Source organism: Poeciliopsis prolifica, unplaced genomic scaffold, assembly GCF_027474105.1.
Source record: "Poeciliopsis prolifica strain line A6 unplaced genomic scaffold, Auburn_PproV2 SCAFFOLD011, whole genome shotgun sequence".
Lineage (NCBI taxonomy): Eukaryota > Metazoa > Chordata > Actinopteri > Cyprinodontiformes > Poeciliidae > Poeciliopsis > Poeciliopsis prolifica.
This window is the reverse complement of record NW_026562386.1, coordinates 2,148,852-2,173,281: the sequence shown is the minus strand read 5'-3', so window position 1 is coordinate 2,173,281 and position 24,430 is coordinate 2,148,852. Positions and strand designations below refer to the sequence as shown.

General features: G+C 37.4%; 1 protein-coding gene across 4 annotated transcripts; it reads left to right on the top strand.

Annotated features, from left to right (window-relative positions):
• Positions 1–1,792: 1,792 nt before the first annotated feature.
• Positions 1,793–24,025, top strand: usp10 (ubiquitin specific peptidase 10). 4 transcript variants are annotated; one of them, XM_055036699.1, is made up of 15 exons: positions 1,793–2,022; positions 7,450–7,518; positions 7,733–7,778; positions 8,138–8,197; positions 10,354–11,577; positions 14,935–15,026; positions 15,134–15,243; positions 15,340–15,398; positions 15,491–15,594; positions 15,918–16,017; positions 17,758–17,938; positions 18,605–18,770; positions 19,503–19,647; positions 19,803–19,868; positions 21,010–24,025. In XM_055036699.1, the coding sequence occupies exons 1-15, from the start codon at positions 2,002–2,004 to the stop codon at positions 21,195–21,197; spliced, it is 2,631 nt and encodes an 876-aa protein (XP_054892674.1). In that variant the 5' UTR covers positions 1,793–2,001; the 3' UTR covers positions 21,198–24,025. The 4 variants fall into 4 exon arrangements, with proteins under 4 accessions (XP_054892674.1, XP_054892673.1, XP_054892677.1 ...); XM_055036698.1 differs by having other exon boundaries at positions 10,351–11,577; XM_055036702.1 differs by lacking the exon at positions 8,138–8,197.
• The last annotated feature ends 405 nt before the right edge of the window (positions 24,026–24,430 follow it).

Genomic DNA, 24,430 nt, shown 5'->3' with positions numbered 1-24,430 from the left:
GGTTGAATTTTACTAAATAAGGAAATCAGAGCAGAAATGAGTTAAATCACTTTTATTTTTCATTGTATCGTCTCCACTTTGTTTGAACCCCACGAGAAGACTTATGCACACACTGGGAATGGTGATTTAAACCAACTTATTTTTGGTTGACTTGACTTGACGAAGTGCAAAGATTTGCGATTCACGCCACAACCCGGACACAGAGCGCGAGGTCAAGCGTCGTGCCAGTGAGTGTGATCGTGTTACTCAAAGCACTTCCGCATGGGAAAGGATCCCTTTCAATATAAATGTCACAATGATGTCATTTATTTCCTATTTTATTCAAATAATGAACCAATTCTTAACAGGTTTGTTTGGACGTATTTGCATGAATCAGCACCATAAAAACAGCTTGAGTTCTGTGTCTAATCGTGGTGTCCTAAAACTGATTATGTTGTTTTACAAATATAGTTCGAGAAACCATCTTCAGAATGACTTGTAGTCATTTCAAAGAGATTTTCTTAGTCTACCACACTGTCCCTGTGTCTCCTGATTTTTTTTCTCACACACCAAAAGTGACTTGAAACATTTGGAACTTCTGCTTTTTCCAAATCAATTGGAATACCCATTCTCCACCATAAGCAAGAAGTTAATAGTTTATAATATGACCCATATAGGCAGTTGTCCAGGGTGGAAAGGGGACGGTTAAGACTTAAAGACTTTAAAAAAATGATCGCTCCTGACATGATAACATCGATGTCTTTGCAAGATCAGTTTTAAAACAAGATTTATAACAGAAATCCAGCTTATTTGACAAAAAAGGAGCCTGTGTTTTGGTGCTACAAGCCTCTTGCACCTTGCTAATTGCAGTTTTAAAACAGTAAAGAGAACACTAAGAGAATTAGATGGCCTGTTGAGTTTCTACATGAGGATTTTCAATGTTTTAGTGACAAATAATATGTCTTTTTAAAAGTTTGCGGGTCCTTTTGGCACAAATTGCAGACTTTGGGCAACAGCAATGGCATCCAAGGAGTTATTATTTTAATGGTTGGATGTTGAAATACAACATTCATGAAGAATGTTGTAGACCTATATCAGTGGGGTGTGTTTTACTTGTTTGATTTTTGAGGAGTTTACTCATCTGAAACCATTTAAAAACTATTATGTGACAAATACCTAAATCAGACTTCAGCTCCACTCCTTTCTTTTGTTTTGCTGAATTTCAGTGACTGTGTTAAATCTCCATGTGCGATCTCAGATAGTAACTTTAACGCAACTGCTTTTTCTATGGATGAAGTTAACGTTTACTCATCTATGAATGATGCATCATGTATTGTAAACAGCCTTGAAGGGATAATTATAAAGATATGTTTTTATGTGAACAAGAACTAAAAAACTTTAAGTTTGCATCTAACTATTAGTCTAAACAGTTTGTGCGAGAGTAAAAGGGTATCCAAACCGGCTCTGTCCAAGGGGCCCACATCTTTCTAAATCCAGGCCTGATCGTGGGTGAATGTAAAATGCTGACTTGTCAACGTCAGGATGACATTTTTGCTTGTATTTGGTGAATGCAGTGAGTACACAAAGTAAAATCAGCTCTTATTTTGTTTTCAAAACTTCCTTATTGTTTTCTAAATCTAATTACACCAACCTGTGTTTTTATTTTAATTTTTTCAACTTTATACTATCCCTAACACTAGTCGTCAGTTATGGATGTCAGTGACAAAACACAGACGCTTTTATTTTGAAAGTTGGAGTGAACCATCACCGGAAGTATTTTTGCGTTACTCTCGGGCTCACGCTGCCACTACAACCGACGGAAATGGCGGTGACGGCCAGGAGAGCAGCGTGAAGTGCTGATGCATTACATGGATCGAAAAACTCCGACCGCCAGTATATTGTTGGACAACTGACAATGACGTCGAAGTAGAGCACCGTTTGTAGTTGTCATTACAAACTCATAAAACCTTCCCGGGGAAGTTTTCATCTCGTCGGCGGAGGAGTGAAAATCTCACCGGGAGCATGGCTTCTTCCAGCACTCAGGTAGCTAAGCTAGTTAGCTCACGTTAGCCAGTGCAACAACAACAACTCCAGATGGATTTAGCGTTTACCGTTATATAGAGCCTTACAGATGTATTTCGTTTGTATTGGATTCGGAACAAATGCTTTAGGAGGGGATGTTATTTTTGTAGTTAGTTTGGTGTTGTCATTTAAAACATTAAAGTAGTCGTGTCATTGAAATTGTGAGTACAGAAAAGTGCTTGCTAATGCCCCCCAAACCCACTCCAGCCTCATTGAAACACAAGCAGCATGGCAACGCTGGCTAACAGGCCCCATGTTCCTCCATTCAAATGAGCCAGCGGCGGTCTTGGCTGTCGCTTTAAAAGATTTGACATCCTTTTTTAACCGAATGGGACACAAACGCGTGCAATCTCAACGCAGAGTTATTTTATTGTTAAACCGTGTAAGTGTCAGCATTTATTTATTAGGAGAAAAGTGGCCGAAAATTGCTGCGTGTTTGCATGGCCCACCTGCTCAGTAGTGACACGGGCCTTGTTCTGTGTTTTATTTTTCTAAACATTCACACTTAATAAATTTTAGATATATTTAGTTTACTTCAGTTAAATAGCCTTTTCGCATACTACGCTGCATGCCAGTGGTTGCCGTTTCTTTATCGTAAGCGTGATGAAACATTTTCGGTCAGATTTAGCTGTTAGCTGGCTAACATATTTGCACAGGTGGTGTGCTGTCAGCTCCTTAGGTCAATGCTGTGCGACAGCATTGACCTAAGGCTTCGCCTTCTCTGCTATTTGTCCTGGAGGGAAATATTCTGAAACTAGATCAAACTTGTGCGCATCTGTCTGTGTCGCAAAGCAAACACTCTTTAAGTGATCTGTCTTAGATAGTGACTTGGCAAGTTTGGAGATATGACTGTGGAAGCTAGTAGTCATGTGAGAAGGCCCATTTTGAGGAATGCAGTCAGTTACTTGCAGAGTCTGAAGTTTGTGTTTCTATTGAATATTTTGTTGTTCTGACAGCGATGTACATTAAAAAGCTAAGTTTTTCTGTTGTATTTTCAACAACATTATGGAGCGAAGGAAGAAAAAAAAACTTCATTGCAGACTGGATTTGTGCATGCTGAGACTTCTTTTCCTTCCCCCAAAACTAAAGCTTTCTATTGGATAGCTGTTTAGTGAAGTGAAAGTTAAACGTAAACTCTCCTTTCTGCTTTTGTGTAGTTGCTCTGTAAAATTATTTGCCAATCTTGCACACTCTGATACTCACAGAATGCAAATTTATTGCCTCACGGGAATGACATGGATTGCCTAACAGAAGTGTTTAAATTATTAAAATTCGGCAGCAAATATGAGCCATCTCATTCCCTCTAATTAATTGGCAACCACAAGTCTATGGTTTCATTGCTCTGTTTAATTATTAGTAAACATAAATTGAGAGACATTTTTCTGACTAAATGATTTGAAAACCTCACATTTCTTTGTGAACAAATAAAAACAGTTAGAAGGTTACCTAAAGAGATGTTGGAAGTTTGATGGTTTTAGATTTGGAAGGGATTGTTGAGGACGTTTTGCTTTTTTTTGTGTCCTGTGGGGAAAAGGTAAACGCACTCGTTTACAAGCAACCAAACGAGAGGCAGAACAAGATCTACTGCACCAGCAGCAAACAGGTCATGCTGGAAAGTCTGAACACTACATGTTACCTCCAGTTGATTAAAAGCAGATTTACTTAAGTTTACTTAAATTTATCTTTATGGATTGTCTTGCAAACAAGAGCTAGACAAAGGTTCAAAATCTTAATTATTCGTGACAACCATTTATGACATGTTATGTTGAATAATTAATTAGTTTTTGTTTTCTTTCTAAAATTGTCTCTAGTGGAAAAAGCCTAACATCTCATTACCTTTAAAGCTTATTGGTTTAGCTTTAGCTTGTAGACAGCTCAGCATTTACTCTCTCTGCAGTTACAACATGTGGTTTTGTGCTTCCTTTCTTTAAAAACTATGGATTCCAATACGGTGACACATAGCTGAGGCTTATTTTCATCCGCTAATCAACACAAAATAGCATTTGAAGTAGTTTGTTTTTCTTTTAGATATTTTTCCTTGATGATAACTCACTGCATCAGTATGTTTTCCAACGCTAATCACATTATGTGCAACACAAAATGAGCTTCAATTAATCATCTTCAACTCTTAGTCTTCAGATCTTTTTCAGATGGTCAAGTTTTAAAGATTAGTTATGTATTTGTATGTTGTCTGAAAGGTAACCATTAGTTTTGTCTCAACAAATCAAAGTATTCACATTTTACACTATAGATTTAAAAGATTTAGCGATTTTTTGTGTTTCAGATTGAAATGAAATTAATCTTGAAAGAAATAGTGGGCTTTTCTAATAGCTTTGCAAGCTTATGTAAAACCAAATTTCTTACTTGGTGTGTAGGTAATTGAGTGTAATCAGGAATATTTCACTGGTGAGAGGAGACATAATCGTGCAAAAAGCTCAGACTGGTCAGTTCTGTAATAGTTGTACTGAACAAGCATTATCAGTGGTTGTGGATTAAATATTTGATACATTATTGTTCTGTTGTCACTCAAGTATTTGGTTGTTGGAGGAAAACATTTCAGTTCTACTGGAAGCAAGTTTGACTCTGTTTTAGCAATGAAATTTATTTCCTACCAAAAATCTTTTTGCCATCCTTCTGTTTTTTTTAAACCAGTTTCACCAAGTGTCAACACAGAGCAGAACATAGTTTTCTGTATGTTACATACTCGTATAAACCCGTCATTATTTGTGCTGCTAAAATGATAGAGATTGAAATGTTGTAAGCCACAGTTAATGGCTCGTTTACTGAAAGAAGCAAAGCAACATTCTTTCTGTTGTGAGCGAATGAGCCGTCCTGAGGCCGTTGGATTACAGCTGGATGTTTGTCACTTGGACTGCCATTTCAGCAATGTGGGCCCTCGCATGGGGGGTGTGTTTTGCAAAGAGTTACATATGCTTGAGCTGCACTTTCTTTTCTCTGTGCCTCCCCTTTTCACGTTTCACAGTTTATTGCTGTGGGAGGATTAAGGGCATGGTTAGTGAGTTCACCTGTACTTAGTTGTTTTGTTTCCCCATGTCCACTTGGTCATTTGAATTACCACATTGGGCTGTTTCCTCTTAAAGTTATGGGGATGATCTGTAAAGGAACTGACACAAGTTAAATACCTGTGTAATAAATGATTTGATTAAAATGCTCATGTCACAATAATAGAAAATGGTATAGTCAAAGGATTCTGTTGGGTAGGATTTTATTTTTCTTCTTAATCTGTAGCTTCCTAAAGCTTTATGGCTGAACTTTCAAAGCTTTTTTTTTTTTTAAATATAGACTTTTTTTTCTTATGCAATAATCTTAGTGCTTATCTCTCACCTTTAGTGGTTTGGATTCTGTTTGCAGAAAACTGGTTGAATCTTGTTAAAGTATTTCATGCTCAACACAGTTCTAAAATTAGGCCAAATCTATTAAAATGTCAATCATACTCTTCTTTTTCATGTAGTTTGAAGATGCTAGTCAGAGTGACCAAAGTTTTCTCTGGTTGTATACACCAAAAAGTGCTGCCCCTCCCCCACATGTTGCTATGAACTTTCAGTCATCTGGAAGTATTTAAATTTAGAACAATGGTCATGGTTTATAAATTAAGACGACTACCTTCTCTCTTAATTAAGGTCACACTATTTTAAAGCTGAAGTTTACAAGCCGTATTTTTTAAGGATGCTGGCAACCCAAAAAGTGTCTGATGAATTAACGTAAGCTGATATTGGAGCAAAACAGCAAAAAAAAGGTATAATTTTACAATTAGAAAATACCTCTCTATGTAAAATGGGTATTCAGTTTTATTGATTTTATGTATAAATATCAAAAATAGACATTGTGCTTCTTAGTGTGTCATTTGGTTACTTTATGCTTTTTGCAGCAAAAGCAATAATTGTTATTTTTCTGTTTAGAAACAATTACGTCATAGTATACTTTAATTATAGAACCCAATTCAGGACAACATGAAACTGACATTATACAATGAAAATTTCTTAGAAGAGTGGTTGTGTTGCAACATGTCTAGAGGTTTGTTGCTCTAAAGCACCAAATCTTATTTGATTTGCTTGTTTGAACTGTTTTTCAGACAGGCACTTAAGTTGAAACATTATTTGCTTAAAAGGTGCTTCACATTTCCCAATTTCACATTATTGCGAAATCTCTTGAAAATAGTCAGCAGTAAATCTGATTACCTACACTATCTTGGCTGTAATGTTATTGGTATTAAATACAGTGACAAAGTTGATATAAACCAGAATAATATGGTCACCTAAACTTAAAGTATGTTTGTATATTTGTTTATTGGTTGATCCATGCTGGAGTGACTGTTTGCATGCTATATCTTTATTATATTTTTTTGTGAGAAGCTGTCTATAGTTGGTAAAAGTTAGCACATGTCGCTAAGTACCATGCAACTATTCTAGATGACAAGAAACTAAATTTAATTAATGAGAAATGTATGCTTTTATACACTATATGGCCTGAAATACTGTTGATATTCCTCTAAAGCGGAACATTAAATGCTTAAACGCTATCACTTAATATCAGCGTATTCAACAGAACTTTATCTTGTGCATCTTGTAGTTGTGCCTGAAGCGTAACTGGGTTAAAGGTGGTTTCAGTATTAGGGTAATCAGTCTCCCATGCAACTGCTGAAAACCACCACATAATTTTTGTCATCCTTTTCAATAGTGTCATTGATGATACTTTCAAGGTTTGTAAAGTAATTGGACTCAAATCTTGTGCATTTCTGAGAAAAGCACGAGTTCTTCATTTACAAGCAAACAGCCCTACTGTTATCTTTACTGAGTGCTGATTCATCTAGTAATTATTGACAGTGTGTTGCTGTTGTAAAGTATTTGGTGAATTATCCTTTGTTATATTCAGTCGAACACATTTTGCGTCCGAAGAAATTTGTCTGAAAATTTTTCAGCAATAAGACGATGAATTGACGAAGAGTCCCATCTTTCGCCTGTGTAAGAGACGAGTTTGTTATGGTGGCTCATCTGGAGTCCGTTTGATCTGGGTTCATGGTTTATGTAGAAGACTGTGACTCAGCATTTTATTATTTGATTTACCTTTGCGCAAGAAACAACTACAGGTTTTGCTGAATGATGACAGATTATGTAACAATCTAATTACCTGATATTAAGCAATAACAATTCAAACTTGACTCCTATTAACGAGGCTGAAATTATCAGATGGTCTGCAAATTATTAGCATTTTCCGTTAACTGATATGTTAAACATCCTTCCTGTCCTGTTTTAAGAATTAAAGAAACTTTTTTTAAAATTATTAGGCAGTTTTGCTTTTTGTTGCAAATATGTTTAGATGATGGGATATAAATCTTATCTAATAGTTCTATTGATTTGTCTCCCACAGTATATCTTTGGGGAGTTCAGCCCTGATGAGATCAATCAGTTTTTTGTGACTCCTCGATTTTATGTTGAGGTAAGAACAAATAACTTGTTTTAATTTAATGTTTAAATTGTGCACAATTTAAAAATGAAAACTATCTAATTAAATTGCAAAGATTGTAATAACTGTTGATGTAATTTATAATTAGCATGTTCTTATTTGCTATTAGTTTTTTCTGTCATGTGCAAAATATTCTTGGAATGTCTTTGATTTCCTTTTAATTCACTTTTTACTTTACTTTTTACAGCTTCCTCCATTCAATGACAAAGTTCAGTGTGTTAGTCAGTCTTCAGGTATGTACTTTTCATGTAATACATGATGTTTATATATATTTTTCTTGGAAGTTGCAGGATCTAAATATTTACTCCGTAGTCAAAAGTTTTCCTTCTTTTAGCTTCAAATGTATGTTTTAAATTGTTTAAGATTGAAGCTCAGGCTTCATAATTCATTTCTTGATTTTATACATCCAATACTCATGGAGTAGATTGTCAACAGTTGGAAATAATAATCTTTCCATAATTTTTAGCATACACAGTTTATTTCTTGATGTTTTGGAGCACCAAATTAAAAATGTTACAGCAGCCACCTTTATTTCAGCGCTGACCATTTGCACATAACATTTGCCTCATCTTGATTTGTATTGATTATTTAGGAAGTTACTGCACTCCTGCTGTGCCATTTATTATGGAGTCTATGGGACTGCAGGTTTGCGGTGAGTTAAAAGGGCTCACACCCTGTGGCTTGACTGGTTGTTGTACGTTGTCTGTAAGAACTAAAAGTCCACGTTTCAAAAACTGGTGGCTTTCTAAACTGCATCTTTATCCTTTCTCTTGCCTGTTGGTAAACTCTGTAGAGCTTTGCATGCTCAAGATACCTAAAGTATCTTCTGTTGCATTTAATGCATTTTTGCACCGCAACAGGGCTCCAGATTAACTGAAATGAAATTGAAGTTTGATCAAATTTAACAATCACAGCTTACTTACTAAGGGCATAGTGATGGTTTCTGGCGATGCTAACATTCGTCTCTAAAGGAATCCCTGAATTCTTACAGTTTTACAACTAAGTGCAGTTTACTCTAATGAAGAATGATTCAACACTAACTGAATATCCTCTAATCCTTACAGAGAAGGTATCTGCTCTTTAATGCCCTCTTAACGCTTGCAAAATATTAATTTATATTTAGTGACCTACAAGCTGATAAGTCACTTGAATGAGTTTCTGATTTGCTTTTACTAATTTTTCCTGTTTATATTCACCTTTGCACCTCTTGCTGCACAATGATTCTTATTTGCAGGAAAGTTGTTTGTGCATTATGTACAGTTAAATACTTTTTTACATTGCTGCTTGAGTTTGTGTTTGAAAATGCTGTTTAGAAATATTTAAAGATTCAATGTACTTTTTTAAATGAGCTTTTTTATATATATATTTTTTCTTTCTGCAGCCAACAAGTTAGATATTGAAAGAATTACTCCAGCATAATTTCACTACGTTTAAATTAAGCAAACAATAAGGTCACTAAGTACCCATAATAACTTTTGTACACAATTTTACAAGGGTTGCCACTAATTGTGGAGGGTACTGCATCTATGGAACATATAAGGAATCCACACATAGATGAACATGTTATCCCTAAATAGTTTGTAAGTTTCCAATTAACCTTAAAGTTGTTGTGATATGTAACATTTTATAATTACTTCAGAAATTGTATATCTTTATTATATTTTCCAGTTCCTGAGGTTGATGTTTTTCCTCTTTTTTTTAACTTTTCCAATGCATGGTGAGCCTCGGATGTTAGTAGGTTATAGAGGATGAGTCTAAAAACAAAACACAAGAATCGATAGAAATATCCATTTATTGTCCCACAATGGTGAATACCTGTAAACTCGAATGAGGGAGACCCTCAAAACGTCTGGATTTAGGCAAGCTGGTTTAACGTTTGCATGTGTCGACATATCTATTGAAGCAAACAAAAATGTTTTTTATGGTAGCTGGAGCCAACACCATTAGCAAGAGCTAATGCAATATCAAAATAAACTGGAAGACAACAGATAGATGTTTAAAGTGACAGTGAAACATTTTAGTAGCAAGTCATTGTAACGGACCATTCTAAAATACTGGAGACAGGGCTGGACAATATGGTTGAAAAACGTATCACAATATAAGTAATTCATATCAGTCCATCGATAATGACCGACATAAAATATTTTTGATTTTAATTAACAAAAACATTTTGTTTTTTAAATGTCTTAATAGACCAAATATCTAAACAAATAGGCACATGTCCTGTGCCTGTCGTGGCACGACTTCTCCTGTTTTATCCACAGTTTTCACTCCATGCTGCTGTTTTATTTTGAAGCAGTTTTGAGTTACGGTGGCAAAACTTTAAACGGCTGCTGCGTAAGTTACTCAATAAGTTGTTGCTGGGTAACCACAGAGTGAGTGAGTTGCTAGGTAACCAAAGAGTGAGTGAGTTGCTAGGTAACCAAAGAGTGAGTGAGTTGCTAGGTAACCAAAGAGTGAGTGAGTTGCTAGGTAACCACAGAGTGAGTGAGTTGCTAGGTAACCACAGAGTGAGTGAGTTTGTTGATTCCACCAACATGGATTAGCTGAGAGGTTGAGCAGCTAAAGACTTTCCTCTGCCTACATATTGAATAGTCTATCAGATGTATTATTGATTGATATTGATCAGGTGTCCATTGCTACATATATGTCGTTATTGATTTATTGTCCAGCCTTAATTTGAGTTAGGGGTTGTTGAAGAAATATACGTATATATATATGTATATATATTTTAAATAGCAATATGCAAAGTAATTTTTTGACAAACTAATAATGGTGATTTGTATTCTTACTTGATTCCTGCAGCAGAAGACTATCAGCACATTGAGTTTGGGGTTGACGAGGTGATGGATTCCAAGCCGGTTAGAGCAAGCGATCCTCTCTACAGGGTGTCGAGCAACCTCAACCCACAGGCCCCGGAGTTCATCCTGGGCTGCCAGGCGGCTCCGAAGGCTCAGCAGGCAGCCCCTCCGGTGGCTGACGTCCCTGACGGAAGCCACTTCAACTCGCTGGACGGGCCGGACTCTGAGGCATCGGCCCTGGACAATCACCAGTCCTGCCAGGACATGGACGGACTCCCCGGCAGCCTGGGACAGAGAGAGAGAAAGAAAAAGAAAAAGCGACCGCCTGGGTACTACAACTACCTGGACCCATCAGCTGGTGAAAGCGCCAGCAGCGGTGTTGCAGCTGATGGTGCTCCGGTAACAGCACTGGTGAATGGACACGCACTTGGAGGCTCACACCACAGTTCTGAGGATGTGGACAGTAAAGCATTGTCAGCAGATGAACTTGGCACCCCTGGACCTGCTTCCAATGCAACATCAACAGCATCTGTGTTTGCCCCCACATCCACTGCCAATCAGAGGACTTGTGATAGCCCTGAGGACTCTTCTTTAGACTTAACAGGTGGAGCTGCCTCTTTATCCGACGCTAAAAATGCAACTTCCTCCTCTTCATCCTCCTCTCAAAGCAGAGAGATGACAGAGGGATCAAGGACTGCAGATCAGCAGCTGGATCATTTAGCTCCACAGAGCCCTGAACTGTCAGACGCCCCACACAGCCCCCACTCCAAATCTCCTCTTCCTCCCTCAGCTCTTGCAGACGCCCCCTCCGCCTTGACTTCCACTACGACTACTGAACTAGGGGGAACTCGGGCAGCAGACACCGGAGTGGCCAATGGGCTAGAAGAGCCCAGTACTCCTGTCAGTTCAGATGGACACAAAGAAGACTGTGACAGTGGGGAGCAGGGCCAGCCTCTCAGCCCAGACTCTGTGACCCAGCCTTTAGTAACAGAGCAGGCGAGCTCTCCTGCAGTTGCTGCTGCACCCACTGCCAATCTTCCCAAATCCTGGGCTAGCCTGTTCCACAACTCAAAGCCTCTGCCTGGCAGCCCTCAGGCCTTTGTAGAGGTGAAAAATGTTGTGGAAGCTGCTTCCCCCTCCCCTGCAATGCCAGAGCAACCTGAAAAGGTTGGGGAGATTAAAGAAGGTCCTGTCCATGTTTCGGAAGATCCAATGGCCCCAAAACTCGCAGGTATTTTGTGTAAGGGGGGGAAAAAAAGAGAGAAAAACCCAGTTCTCATATTGTTTCGTATCTTTTATCTTAATATTCTACATATTTGCTGTAGTTCTTCCCTAGCTTCTTTGAAATGATGTAAAATCTGACTGTAGATGAGGATACTAACTGGTTTCTTTCAAAATGTGCGTTTTAATTTAAATCTGAGATGAAATTACTTTGCCACAACTAAAGAAATGAACGCTAGATGGCAGCACTGTCAGCTACATGTTTTTTAGATAAGTCATGAGTTATAGTTGTAACCCAGTTTGGTCATTAGAAGTAGTCAGGAGTGCCTTTTGGGCCTCACCCTGTGAGCATAGGAGAGCTTCCACACTGAGTTGGCAAAGGTGGATAAATTCTCTGTGGTCTGGTAGCATTTTGTTCTGTTATCTCCAAACACTTTTTTAAAAACTGTCTTTATTCTAGCACTAAAATATAGATTAGTTTCAGGTTCTTTAGATGCAATTGGGTGTGATAAATGGGTTAAAAATAATTTCTGAAACAATATCAATATTCCTTTATGGCTGATATTTACCAGTATTTATATTATGTGTATTTTTCTATTTTTCTAACACTTTAAAAATACAACCACAATGCTAAAATTGCTTATTTGTTTCAGTTAAGCTCTCCGCAATCATGCATGGCTTCACTATCGGACACATACAGGGCCGATCCCCTCCTGAAACACAAACAGCAGCAAGGTGGACATAAAAAATCGATTATTAACATGGGACCGTATCAATAACGATTTGTCAAAGAATAGCTTAACATTGGTCAATACAGAAACTGGTGCCAGTATTTTGTGTATCTCTTGTAGCAAAGTAATCTGGTCTGTAGTAAGCTTTATTGATCCAAATAGGAATGTTGGCTTTTCAGACAACAATCCAGTTCACTTAATAGAAACACATTTAATGACACTGTTCTGCCATTTTTGGTTTTAAAATAGAAACAAATTACCTTTGAACATGAAAACATTTTTACTTATAAAGGTTCTTAAGGGAAACTTGACCTCAGGCCTTACACGGCCAGCTGAATCTTCACATTTTTAGAATGCTGAGTATTTGGATTGAGTTATAGTGGCTCAACAACGACTGTCTTCAAATTACAAGTGTTGCAAGTTGCATCTGAAGTGGTTTCAGCTCCTTTTTAATTGCAGAGTTTATAAAATAGCAAATCTTCGATAAAAAGATTGTTCTTATTAGAATGGAAGTGTAAACTCTACAAAATTTCCAACTCTACCAATCTAAGGAAAAATAATCCATACCACTTTTAATGCCACAGATTTTTTAGATTTATTTTTTTATTTTTTTAAAAGATTTTCTCTTACGAAAGTCAATAATAAGCAATTGCACTATGGAAATATCTACATTGTCTTAAACTAATTATGGGAAACTTAACTGTTATCTAGTTATTTTGGAACGCAGAGTTAATATTCTTGAAGTTTGACCCTGGAATTTAGTTGAACAGGTATCTGGAGAAATTCACTCTAGCAGTGTAGACAAAGATCTGGTCAGTGCAAATATATCTTGCAACACTTCTGTTAAATGTCTCCCTTGTTGAAGATCAACCAGTCTGGATGTTAGGTTGCAATAGGATTTGATTAATTGCTGGAGCAGCATAACTACAACAGAGATTTTGAGTGTCTCGCAACTCCTACTTATAGTAACAATACGTTTAACGTGGAAATGTTTTATAAGTGGATGTATTGCCGTCACATCTTTTTATTTATGCAGAGTGGGATTATCTTTGCTTTGCAGTCATCGGTCTACAGCAAAGCGTTTTAAAACACTGGAGACGTGTTACATAAGGTCGATAATGAGTTCATGTTGTATTTTTCAGGGTAAAATTTTTGCAGGCATGTTGTTGCCCCTAATGGGATTATAGGCAGCTGGAACCCCTTGCATAAAGTTCGTTTTAGTCTGTTCGTTTTTATTACTTTGTCTTTTTGTGTTTTTTGTTGTTGTTTTTTTTACTCTGGAGAGGGAGGCAAATCTGCTTGTAATTCACCAACATGTAGCCACAGACCAGCTGTTTGTAGACTCGATGCAGCTGGTTTAAATGTTACATAAATCCACAATTTAGTTTTTTCAGCAAGGACTACAACTTCAGGGTGATTCAGCAAAGATTAAAAGATATGTCTTACTCCGCTGTCGGACATAGTTACATTCACTTTGCCAGTTTGTAGAGCTTAAGTTATAACAGATTAATTGTGCACAATATATTAGCACTGGTATCTGTACATATCTGTACTTGTTCCATAAGTGAAATTCTTTACTGATGTTTTATTTCCATTTTGTTGCTGTGTGCGTTTTGGGAGGAGGAAGGAGCTGACGATGCAGCACAGGATTGTTGGGTGTCTTAATTGAAGCAGAGAAGCAAAGTCGACCTATTGGTTTCTTGATCCTGTCAAAATGGGGTGGTAATGCATACATGTAATATCAGGAAATGTTGGTTATCAGGTACAACATTACAAGATGGTGAGATGTGTCCAAACTTTTATATCAGGGCATCCCTAATTAATGAAACTACTTGTATGGGTCAGTTTAAAATAGTTAATCAAACCCAACATGTTTCTAACACTATGCACCACTAAAGTAAATACTTACAAATCACAAGTTTTAATAGGTGACTGAAATGTTAACAATCCAAAGGGAGCCACAAATGTCAAACTTAAGTTTTGAAAAGACTGCTTTCTTTTTTAATAATTATTTTACTACAGGAAATTTCAAGTAATTTCAAAAAATATAACTAAACAAACTTATGACAAGAAAAATAGATTTAAAAACATAACTGGTACTTTGTCATTCTGTTGTCGATGTTCAGTGCAATTCCTTTGGAAAACTGAGAAAACTACAAAAATATGCATTTGTTAATATATCTATTTTGAAAAACACCAATTATTTTTTAGCCAAAATTTTTAAAGTGCCACTGCTTGCGGACCCTGATTTAGAAAATAATATTTTTCCTTTTTATATCTGTCTGGTGTGTTTATCACTAATTTTACCTAAACCATTGCTGATTTTATTTTGTACATTTGTTGTAAAGTCCATCCACGTTACCATGGAGGCTGTATTTTTTTTTCAATGACAGTCCTCCTTCCTAGGCGTGGAACAGAAAACTCCTGCTCTTATTCAGATGGTCTCTCCTGATGCTGTCACCAGAGACGGGAATAAGAAGGGAAACATTTGTTTAGAAATGAAAACATTATTCCATTGTTATTATTTAATTGTAACTTTACCCCTTGCTCTGATAACATGAAGCTGTATGTTTTAGGTTGGTTGTAGTTTTATGAAACTGCTTGTTGAAGAATATTGTCTCTGTTTGAATCCCCAGAAATTATTGAGAATGTGAAGTTGATACATAAACCAGTGTCTTTGCAGCCGAGGGGGCTGATCAACAAGGGGAACTGGTGCTATATCAATGCCGTATCCTTTCTCTACTTTTTTTTTAACGTCCATAGTTTTCTATTGGCAGTATTGTTTTCTGTGTCTTGCTCTTCAGTCTGTTTATCTCCCTGACTTTGAGCTCTCAGACCCTTCAGGCCCTGATCGCCTGCCCGCCCATGTATCACCTGATGAAGTCCATTCCTCTGCACAATGAAGCACAGAGAACATGCACCTCCACACCCATGATAGACAACTTGTAAGACAGTCTTCTGCAAATTGAGTTTTCTATGGTTTTAAATGTCATCTTCCTTGAAGTTTCATTGTTTTTCTTTCATTTTAACGTCTCTGACAGTGTTAGGTTGGTGAATGAGTTCAACAACATGCCTGTGCCATCGAAAACCAAACAGCAAAGTAAGATTTTAACCAGTGCAAACGTAATGGTTAGGTATCATTTTGCATTCAGAATTGCTGATGTTTTCTTCCTCTATTTGTTGTATTTACAGCTGTCGGTGATAAGGTTGTAAAAGATGTTCGGCCTGGTGTACCTTTTGAGCCAACGTATATCTACAAACTCCTCACTCTCATCAAGTCAAGCCTCTCTGAGAAGGTGAGATGTGCTGGATTTGGCTCTGCGAAGCAATGTGTCAAAGTTTGATGTCAATGATTACATTTTGTCTGGAACAGGCAGTACTGCAGAGACAGTTTTTTGTAATCAAATAACTCTTGAAAATAGTCTTCGTTACACAAGCTGACTCAAAATGATCTTTTGATGTTTAACGACTCATCCTATGTCCACCTCCTGTCCGTTTACCTCAACAAATTAATGTGCGCACATTGTGGTTTTTATTGAAATCTACCAGCAGGTATTTTCAGTGTTTTTTTTCTTTTTAATTAATGATGGAGTTCTTTATTGCCTTTTTTATTTTTTAGGGCCGACAAGAAGACGCGGAGGAGTATCTTGGGTTTACCCTCAATGGACTTCACGAGGAGATGCTGGCATTGAAAAAGCTAATCTTGCCTCAGGAAGAGAGTAAGCAACTTTTGGAGCCTAACTTTTGAAGTTGGATCACAAGTTTGGAGAAATTAAACAGTTGTGGTTTATTGAGCTCATTCTTGAAACATCATTACCAGTTTGAGTGTCCAGCTGAAAGCTGTATAACTTTTAATATTCTGCATGAGGTGCATAAAATGTTACTGATCTGTTAGTTTGATGGTGTATTTAAAAAAAACAAAGCAGGATTCATATAAATGATTTGTTTGTAACTTAATTGTGTTCTCGCTACAAAATATTAAATGTAAAACACATGTCTGAGTTTTTTAGCAATGAAAGGTTGCAAAGTTTCAGAAACTGCACTGATTTTCTTGCATCGTCTTGAAAAGTTAGTTAACGAATATAATGGATTTTTCAAGTTTTCCTAGTCTCAAGTAATGTGGGGCAGGATAAAAAAAATGCTTGAATAGAATTTGATGTATATTTTATTATTTGGTAATATTATTCTAATTTTATGAAAAATTACAAGTTGTCATAGATTTTTAGCTTTGTTTTGCCATGTTACATTTTCTGTTTATAACTGACCGGACATACGTAAAAATCCGCACAAATAAAAAAAATCTAATAAATGGTTTATACCTTTTTGGTGTAAACATTTTTAAAGGTTTCTGTAAGTTTTGCAAATTTTAAAATGGTTCCAATAAAATTTCATCCAAATACCTCCACCTTCCAAAATAGAAAAAAGTTAAATGGTTTCTTACACCAGCCAACAACCAATTGGAAAATTGCATAACTTATCCAATTTCCCCCTTTTCTCTTGAAATTGAGAAATTTTCTTCCAACCCAGGTTTCTGAACTTCAGCTTCATTATGCTGCTCCAACATGGAGGTTAGAAAAATACTATGCCGATTCAGCTGCAGTCTGGCACAGCAAGCTTCACAAGTGCTCGGTTATTAGCAGTTATTACCATTTTTACTCTGTTTATTCATTGATAATTCAGTTTCAGTGAAGTTCCAGTTATTCATCTGTGAACAATGTTTCTTGAAAAGGCTCTCCTACTTCAGCACTTCACTTTGAACATGTTGCATGTTCCAGCTGGTCTCTGTGTCCCTCTTCTGTATCTGAGCACAGGCAGGAGAGAGGACATTGTAAAATTAATCTCTCTCTTTGTCATTTCAAGGCTAAACAATGCTTGGACTGTAAAAGAAAACCTACGTTCATGAGATCAATCAAACAGTTCTGGAGGCTATAATTACTAAGGACTGGTTTTCTTAACAGGGCGTCACAGATTGCTCGTTTGGCATAATCATAGATTATAAGCAAATTAAAGGTATATTGGGGCTTATGTCATGGATTTGAATATTGATCATTTTAAAAATACTTCATGAGTACCCAAAGTTTATGCCTGGGGTCAGATCAGGACATCCTTTGCGGGGCTGTATTCATTTGAAAGAAAACTGGAATGAAAAAAGGAAGTAAGAATAAGTAAAAAGTGAGCTAGAGTTCTCTCATGGAGCGTCCAGGCAAGGTTTATGGTTCTACGTTAAACTTCTTAGAAATTTTTCGTCTAGTTTTTGGGGTTTTTATCTTCCGATAAAAAGATAAAAACTAGTAAGTTAACACTGGGTTGGACATTATAAAAAGTTCAGGGCAACTTGTTTTTTTTTACTTTTTACATTTAATCAGGTGCCTCGTTTGTAATATTTAGAATTCCCCTGTGAGAATTAATAAAGCATCTCTTATTAATTTATTATTTGCTTTTGCATTGTTTTCTTCCAGAAGCCCCTACACCCAACGGCCCGGAGTCGCAGCCAGGTGGTGAGGAAGATGGAGCCGAAAAGGAGGAAGAAGGGAGTGAGGACGAGTGGGAACAAGTGGGTCCCAGAAACAAGACTTCAGTCACACGTCAAGCTGACTTCGTCCGCACACCCATCACTGATATTTTTGGTGGACACATCAGGTACATGAACATGTTCAGAAGCTTTTCTAATGCCTCAAACTTCTGATCCGTGGTCTGGATCTGTAGCAATCATGTTGGTTTTCACCAACACTCAGGGTGGCGCTACAAATTGCTTTGGCATCTCCAGGCTTTACTTTAAATCCTCCGAAGTTCGTTGTGGTGAGAAGTCTCGACAGCAAGACGTTAAGCTGCCCTCCACAAAACAAAAGTCTTAACTTTTGGACAAATTGGAACGTGAAACTATCACTTTTGGCCACCCAAATGATATGTTCTGTATAGTTCTGGTCTAACACATTTTTTTACACTGTTTTACTACGTCTGAAAAGATTATTTTCTCAGAAATGGTTGTGTGGCCAAAGAGAGACAGAATTCAGGAGGGTTTTTATTAGACGTACTTTGCACACCAACGCAGCTTGGCTGTAATCAACGGATTCTTTAATGCATCAGTGAGAGTAATTGATTGGTCTTGAGTTGCTACAACACTTATTATTAAACTACTACCCACAAAATGTTTAAGCTGCCATTAAACAATTATGTTGTACCTTATAAATATCAGTATTACAGGAAGCATTTGTAGTTTTCAAGAATATCCTGGCCTGAACATTTTCTACAATTAAACTTTGTAGTTATTTTGATGTAATGTGCCTTTTGGCATTTTCTTTACAGATCTGTGGTGTATCAGCAAAACTCTAAAGAGTCGGCTACTCTGCAGCCTTTCTTCACCCTGCAGCTTGACATCCAGTCTGAGAAGATCCGCACAGTTCAGGAAGCTCTTGAAACATTGGTGGCCCGGGAGTCGGTCCAAGGCTACACCTCCAAAACCAAGCAAGAGGTAGATCCATAATACTGTGGCTTATGAAGCTCTCACTTGAACATTATATATGACTGCAGTTCTACTTCAGTGACATGGAATCTCACAGTAATAGGTGTTACAGATAAAGGGAACAAAAACATTTGCTGCTGCTGTTGTTTTGGAAAGTTTTTTTTCTAATAGGCTCACATGGATTGCGTTGAATTTAGTGATATATTTGTTGAAAAATCTAACAGCATATGGTGAGTTTTTGTGCTTGAAGTCTCATGCATTCAATAAAAAGTGACATTCCCAAACTAAGAAAAAAAACTTTGTAATTTGTTGGAGGAGAAAAAGTTTTCTTTTACATATTTTCTAGTTGCTTTAGGCCTTTATGGACGTCACAAGTACTGCTAAAAATGAAAACCTGAAAAACATTACTGCTTAACTAACTGATGGAGTGAACATGTGCATCACATCTGTTCACTGCACCACAGGCATCTTTATTGGTTTATTTAACGTTGTAAGCACCAAATAATAAACTTTTTGGTCCTTCTGTGCTTAAATAACTTTGATCCACAACTTGTTTGTATTGGTACTTAAAAAAACAGCATTGAGTGATTTCTGACTCCTTCCTCTTATTCTGTACTTGAATCGTTTCTCTAAAAAAATCATCTTATTGTCTTAAGCTAGGTGTCCTAGAGTACCTATAAAACTCTAGGATATGGTTTTTGTGTTGTACATCACGTAACTCCTTCTCTTTCTTTGTGTCAGATTGAGATCAGTCGGAGGGTAACTTTGGAAGAGCTGCCACCTGTGCTTGTGCTCCACCTCAAGCGATTTGTCTTTGAAAAGACTGGAGGTTGCCAGAAACTCACAAAGAACATTGATTACCCCGTTGACCTGGAAATCAGCAAAGGTATGAATGGACCCATACTCTGCAAAAGTTTCTGCTGAATTAAACTTTTCAACTTGAGCCATAAGGATAATACTCCGTACTTAATTGAGGTTTATGCAAATGTTTAAGCATCTTGGTCTTATCTGTAAATATGCCTATGTTAACTTTGCTTTCAGATCTCTTATCCTCTGGAGTGCGGAGCAAAGTTTTGAAAGGCCAAAGAACTTACAGGCTCTTTGCAGGTTTGTTGGTTTTATTGTTTAGATCACATTGCTGTATTATTTGCAAAATGTTTTTCTGTAAGTCACTACTGGTAGCAATATTTACTTCCACTCTATATTAACAATGTTTAAGCATTTTCAGCCCCCATAAAACTTGTTTGGAATCTTTCAAACAACAAATCCTGACAAGCTCATCATTAAGAGATATCTTTGTATCAGTGTGAATCACAAGGGACCTTCTGGAATTCAATATTTTCTGGCCACTACCGTCCAATTGTTATGAATTCACTTTGCATGTGAACAAGTCTAACTTTAGGAATATAATGGGAAAGGTCAAGCACAATGTTAAAGGAGCAGTACTCCATAAAATCAGCTTTTATGAGCCATACATCATGTTATAACGGTATTCTTTCATCAAAACGTACTTGAAGTGTTGCCTTCATTATGGCTGCACCTTTGAGAAATTCTTCAATCTCCCGGGGCAATCATTGCTTTGTAAAACTCCTGGATGGACATAGCACCACCATTGGACAAAGATCATCCCTCGAGCTACAGTTTCTGAGCCCAGGTTCTGCCACACAGAGACCCCCTCCCCACAGAACTCCTTCAGACTAGCAGCAGCAGCAAAACACTTAGTGGAACTGCGAATCTGCTGTGCTCATTATATAAAGCTATTGGTCAGTCTGACAAATAAATATAGAGAAATGTTGATAGGATTATGTGCTGGAAAGAGCAGAAACTTCTTAAAGAGACAGAGGCCTAATTTCAAGTTTTAAAGCATTTATATAGCAATTGAAGCTGATGCAATTTCTAGATTGTGCTACAAAGTTATACTAGGTAGCTGCAAAACACATACTACCCCTTTAAATGAAAATTAGTGGAAATTTAGGATTAGATATTGAAATTGATAAAAAATTGTGCAACCCTATTAAAAGATATTTTGTTTCTATGAAAAATAAACTGAAGAGGTTTAAAAATTAGCATGTTTGATCATTTCTAATCTTTATAAGACTCACAATTACATCGTTAGTAATGCAAAATATTAGGAGTTAAGTGATGTAATTGGACGACATCTGCTAACAAAACATTTTTTTCTGTTTACAAAAAACAAAAAAACATCTGAACTAACCAACTCAAACTTGGATCCTGATGTTTCCCGCAGTTGTTTACCACCATGGAAACAGTGCGACAGGCGGCCATTACACCACTGATGTCTTCCACATTGGTCTTAACGGCTGGCTGCGCATCGACGACCAGGCAGTGAAGGTCATCAACCAGTACCAGGTGTTGAAACAGACGGCCGAGCGCACCGCCTACCTGCTGTACTACCGCCGCGTCGACCTGCTGTAGACACCCATTCACACCCCTCCACACACACACACAACACCTACACACCCACCCACACACACACCGCAAACATGCTCAAAATGCACTTGCTGACAATAAAGTGCTTCTGCATACAACACAAAAACACACCAAACTAATGAACAGGAACACTGCCCGACTTGTTCTCTTGCAAGATTTTCCTCTTCTTCCCTCCTGTCCCCGCTTTCCAGAGAACCAGCTTTTCCAACGCCTTTTTCCTTGTCACCTTTCTTTTTTTTTTTTAAATTTTCAGAAGAAGAGAAGCAAGCTGCATTCACAAAGATTTCCCTGTGACTGCTCTCTCTTTTCTGTTCACCACTGCTGTTTGTTTTTCTTTCTTTTTTTTGTCATCTTATGTTTCACTTTTAAAGCAACAAGGAAGGACTGTTGAACAGACAGACAGGTGGGGGTCAGAGGTGCAGGTTGGGACCTGAGACTCTCCTTGGACTAAGCCCACAGCTTGGCTCTGATGGCGAACAGTGAACTCACACAGGAGGAACTATCAACCAATACGCTGCGAGTGGACTGCAGGAGAAATTCTCTTCAAATAATTTTTTTTGTTTGTTTTTTTTTTAAAGAAAATTACCTAAAATATCAGTGTTTGCCTTTTAGCAAAGGAGAACTGTCGGCCTAATGGTTTTGCAGCAGTTTCAAAGCTTGCTGTTTGCCCCCGTGCTTCGAAAAGGCCCAGCACCAGCAGTATCACCAGTCTCATTCCCCCAACAACCAGATTGTGTTCTTCTTCAGCCACCACCTCTTCCTCCTCTTCCATGTTCTCACTTTTATGATGCTTTTAAACCTAGGTACAACTTGAGCCATAAAAAGCAGAAAGAAAAAAAAAAAGAGAGAGGTGGTGCTATGGATGGAAACGGCTTCCTTGTTTTTGAACGATCCTTGTTATGGGATTTGGGTTTAGATTTAGAATATTGTTGAAAAGAATTTATTAATGCGCTTTAGAATTTAATAACAAGCTTCTGTGCACAGAGAATAAACTGATGACTACAATGTGACAGGCAAATGCATATTTTACAAATATTTAGACTGAGATGTATTAAAAAGAGCAAATTTAAAAAAGACGGAAAAACTGATCTGGTTGACAGAAAACAGTTCAGGTTTTCAAGGACTGTTCCCAGTTTTTAAACGCAGTTCCTGTTCTGGACAAGAAGCAAAATGATCAAGACAGATTCCACTGCAAAACCTGCCCTGCTGACATTTTTTTAAATAAATTCCTTATGGGTTATTTTTATTTGCTTGTCAGGTATCCACTTGTGTGCTTGGTTTAAACGTGTAGTTTTGAGCCACACAAATGCTTCTTCCCCCTCAACTGTGTTGTAAGTCGGGGCTCAGTGGCGTTTTTCCCATTTCCATGTGCAACTCTTAACATCACATCTCTGAGAGTCAAAGAAATTTGAGGTTTTTCAGGGGTGGGGGGTTGTAATCTCCAGAGAATCAGTGAGTCGCGTTGGGAAATTTAGGACTACATCAGTGCTAAGTTCTGAATAGAAACCTTGGACATGCGCACAAATGGAGATCATGTTTTTTTTTGTTTGTTTGTTTTAAATATTTTTGGCTCTGACTCATTTAACTGATTTTTTTTTCTCCATTTTGGCTTTACTAAAATGTTTTTTTTTTTTTGTCTTTCATTTGTGTCATGAATTAGATGTTGTACTGCTCTTGCTCCCTTTAGAAAAAAAAATGCTTGCATTGGAATTGGTGTTTTCAGAGAAATTAAAGTCTAAAGCACAGCAAATAAAAGATAATAGTTCTTTGCTTGATATTTATTTCCTTTTTTGTCTATTTTTTTTTTTATTATTATTTTCACTCCAAACCCATTTCATTCCAGCCACAAGTGCCATCTTCACAGACCAACACATCAAATATTTTTTTCATGATTCTGGAGTCTAAACGTTTCTCCTTTTTCATCTGGACTTAGTTTTGGACGTCCATCAGCCTGCTTATGAAAGGTATACGAGTCAGACTGTTTTGATGTTTTTCAGAACCTTTGCTGCAGGGTAGCATACATTTTGAGTCTTGCAGAGATGCGCGTGTTTGAAATGATTTACCATGCCCTTTCATTTAAATATCACACACTTTAGGTTGACTAAATTTTAATATTTCCAAAAACTGTTTATTGGATTTTATGTCTGCTCTGCTCAATGTTACGTTGTAGGTTATGAAGTCAAAACTTTCCAGGTAAACCAAAGGACAACATTATACTGCCCCTATTGCCTTTCATCAACTTTGTACTCTGAAGTCCTTTCATTTGCCTTGTCCATTCGAGGTTCTGTCTAGTCTTAATTGCACACAGGAAGTGGAATGCTCTGTAAACGGTCGATCCATCTTTCACATAGTTCAGTTGTGCTGCTGGCTTTTATTTGGCTGAAAATCGACACTGTTTTGTGTATTAACCCCCTCTTTTATTAAAAGAATGTGTCTCTGGGAACTTGAATTGGACACCTTGAATTTTTTTGTTGTACACTTGTATCTTGGTGTCTTGTTGGCTGGTTAAGAAATGTGCTGGAGAAAAGCGTCTTTTTTTTTGTTTTTGTTTTCTTTCCTTTTCAATGTCTGCTCTGAACACTTTAGTCTGCTGGGAACTGTTGGGATCTTCATCCAGAAACAAACGCTGTCCATTAATTTGAAGCCTTCAGCATTCTATTTTGTTTATTGTTCAATAAAGGATTGTGCAAAAAGCAGTAAGCTAATCAAGTGTAGTCTGACGAGTACCTGGCTTTCTTACGACAGAAACCCTTCTGCAGCTTCTAGACCTTGGACTGACCAACACAATGTGCACAATAAACCAAAATGTTGTAGATTCTTGGTCTACCGCACATCTTTAATTACCTTCCTCCTGTATGTCTGTGTGTAATTGTCCTTTGTTATACCTTCTCCTCCTGAAGTTGATCTGGCTGCCTCTCGGCCCGCAGTATTTGTTGAGGTTGTGGCTGAGCTCGGCTCGCTTTGCTGTAATGGGAAGCAGACCCGTGCCTGAAAAATTTGCAAAGCAAGGCATTTCTGTGCCGCTATATTCCATGGTGGTATTACTTCCTTACTATAGGTGTCCCCTTCGTTTAGCTCTAGCTTCTGCCTAAAACGTTAACCAATTCTATCATTTTTAACTTAAATAAAAAAAGTACTCTTTTTTTTTTTTTTGAGCCTACAGGCTTGGGAAGAAAATTTCATGTTGGACTCCTACCTGTGTTAATGTCCAAGCATTG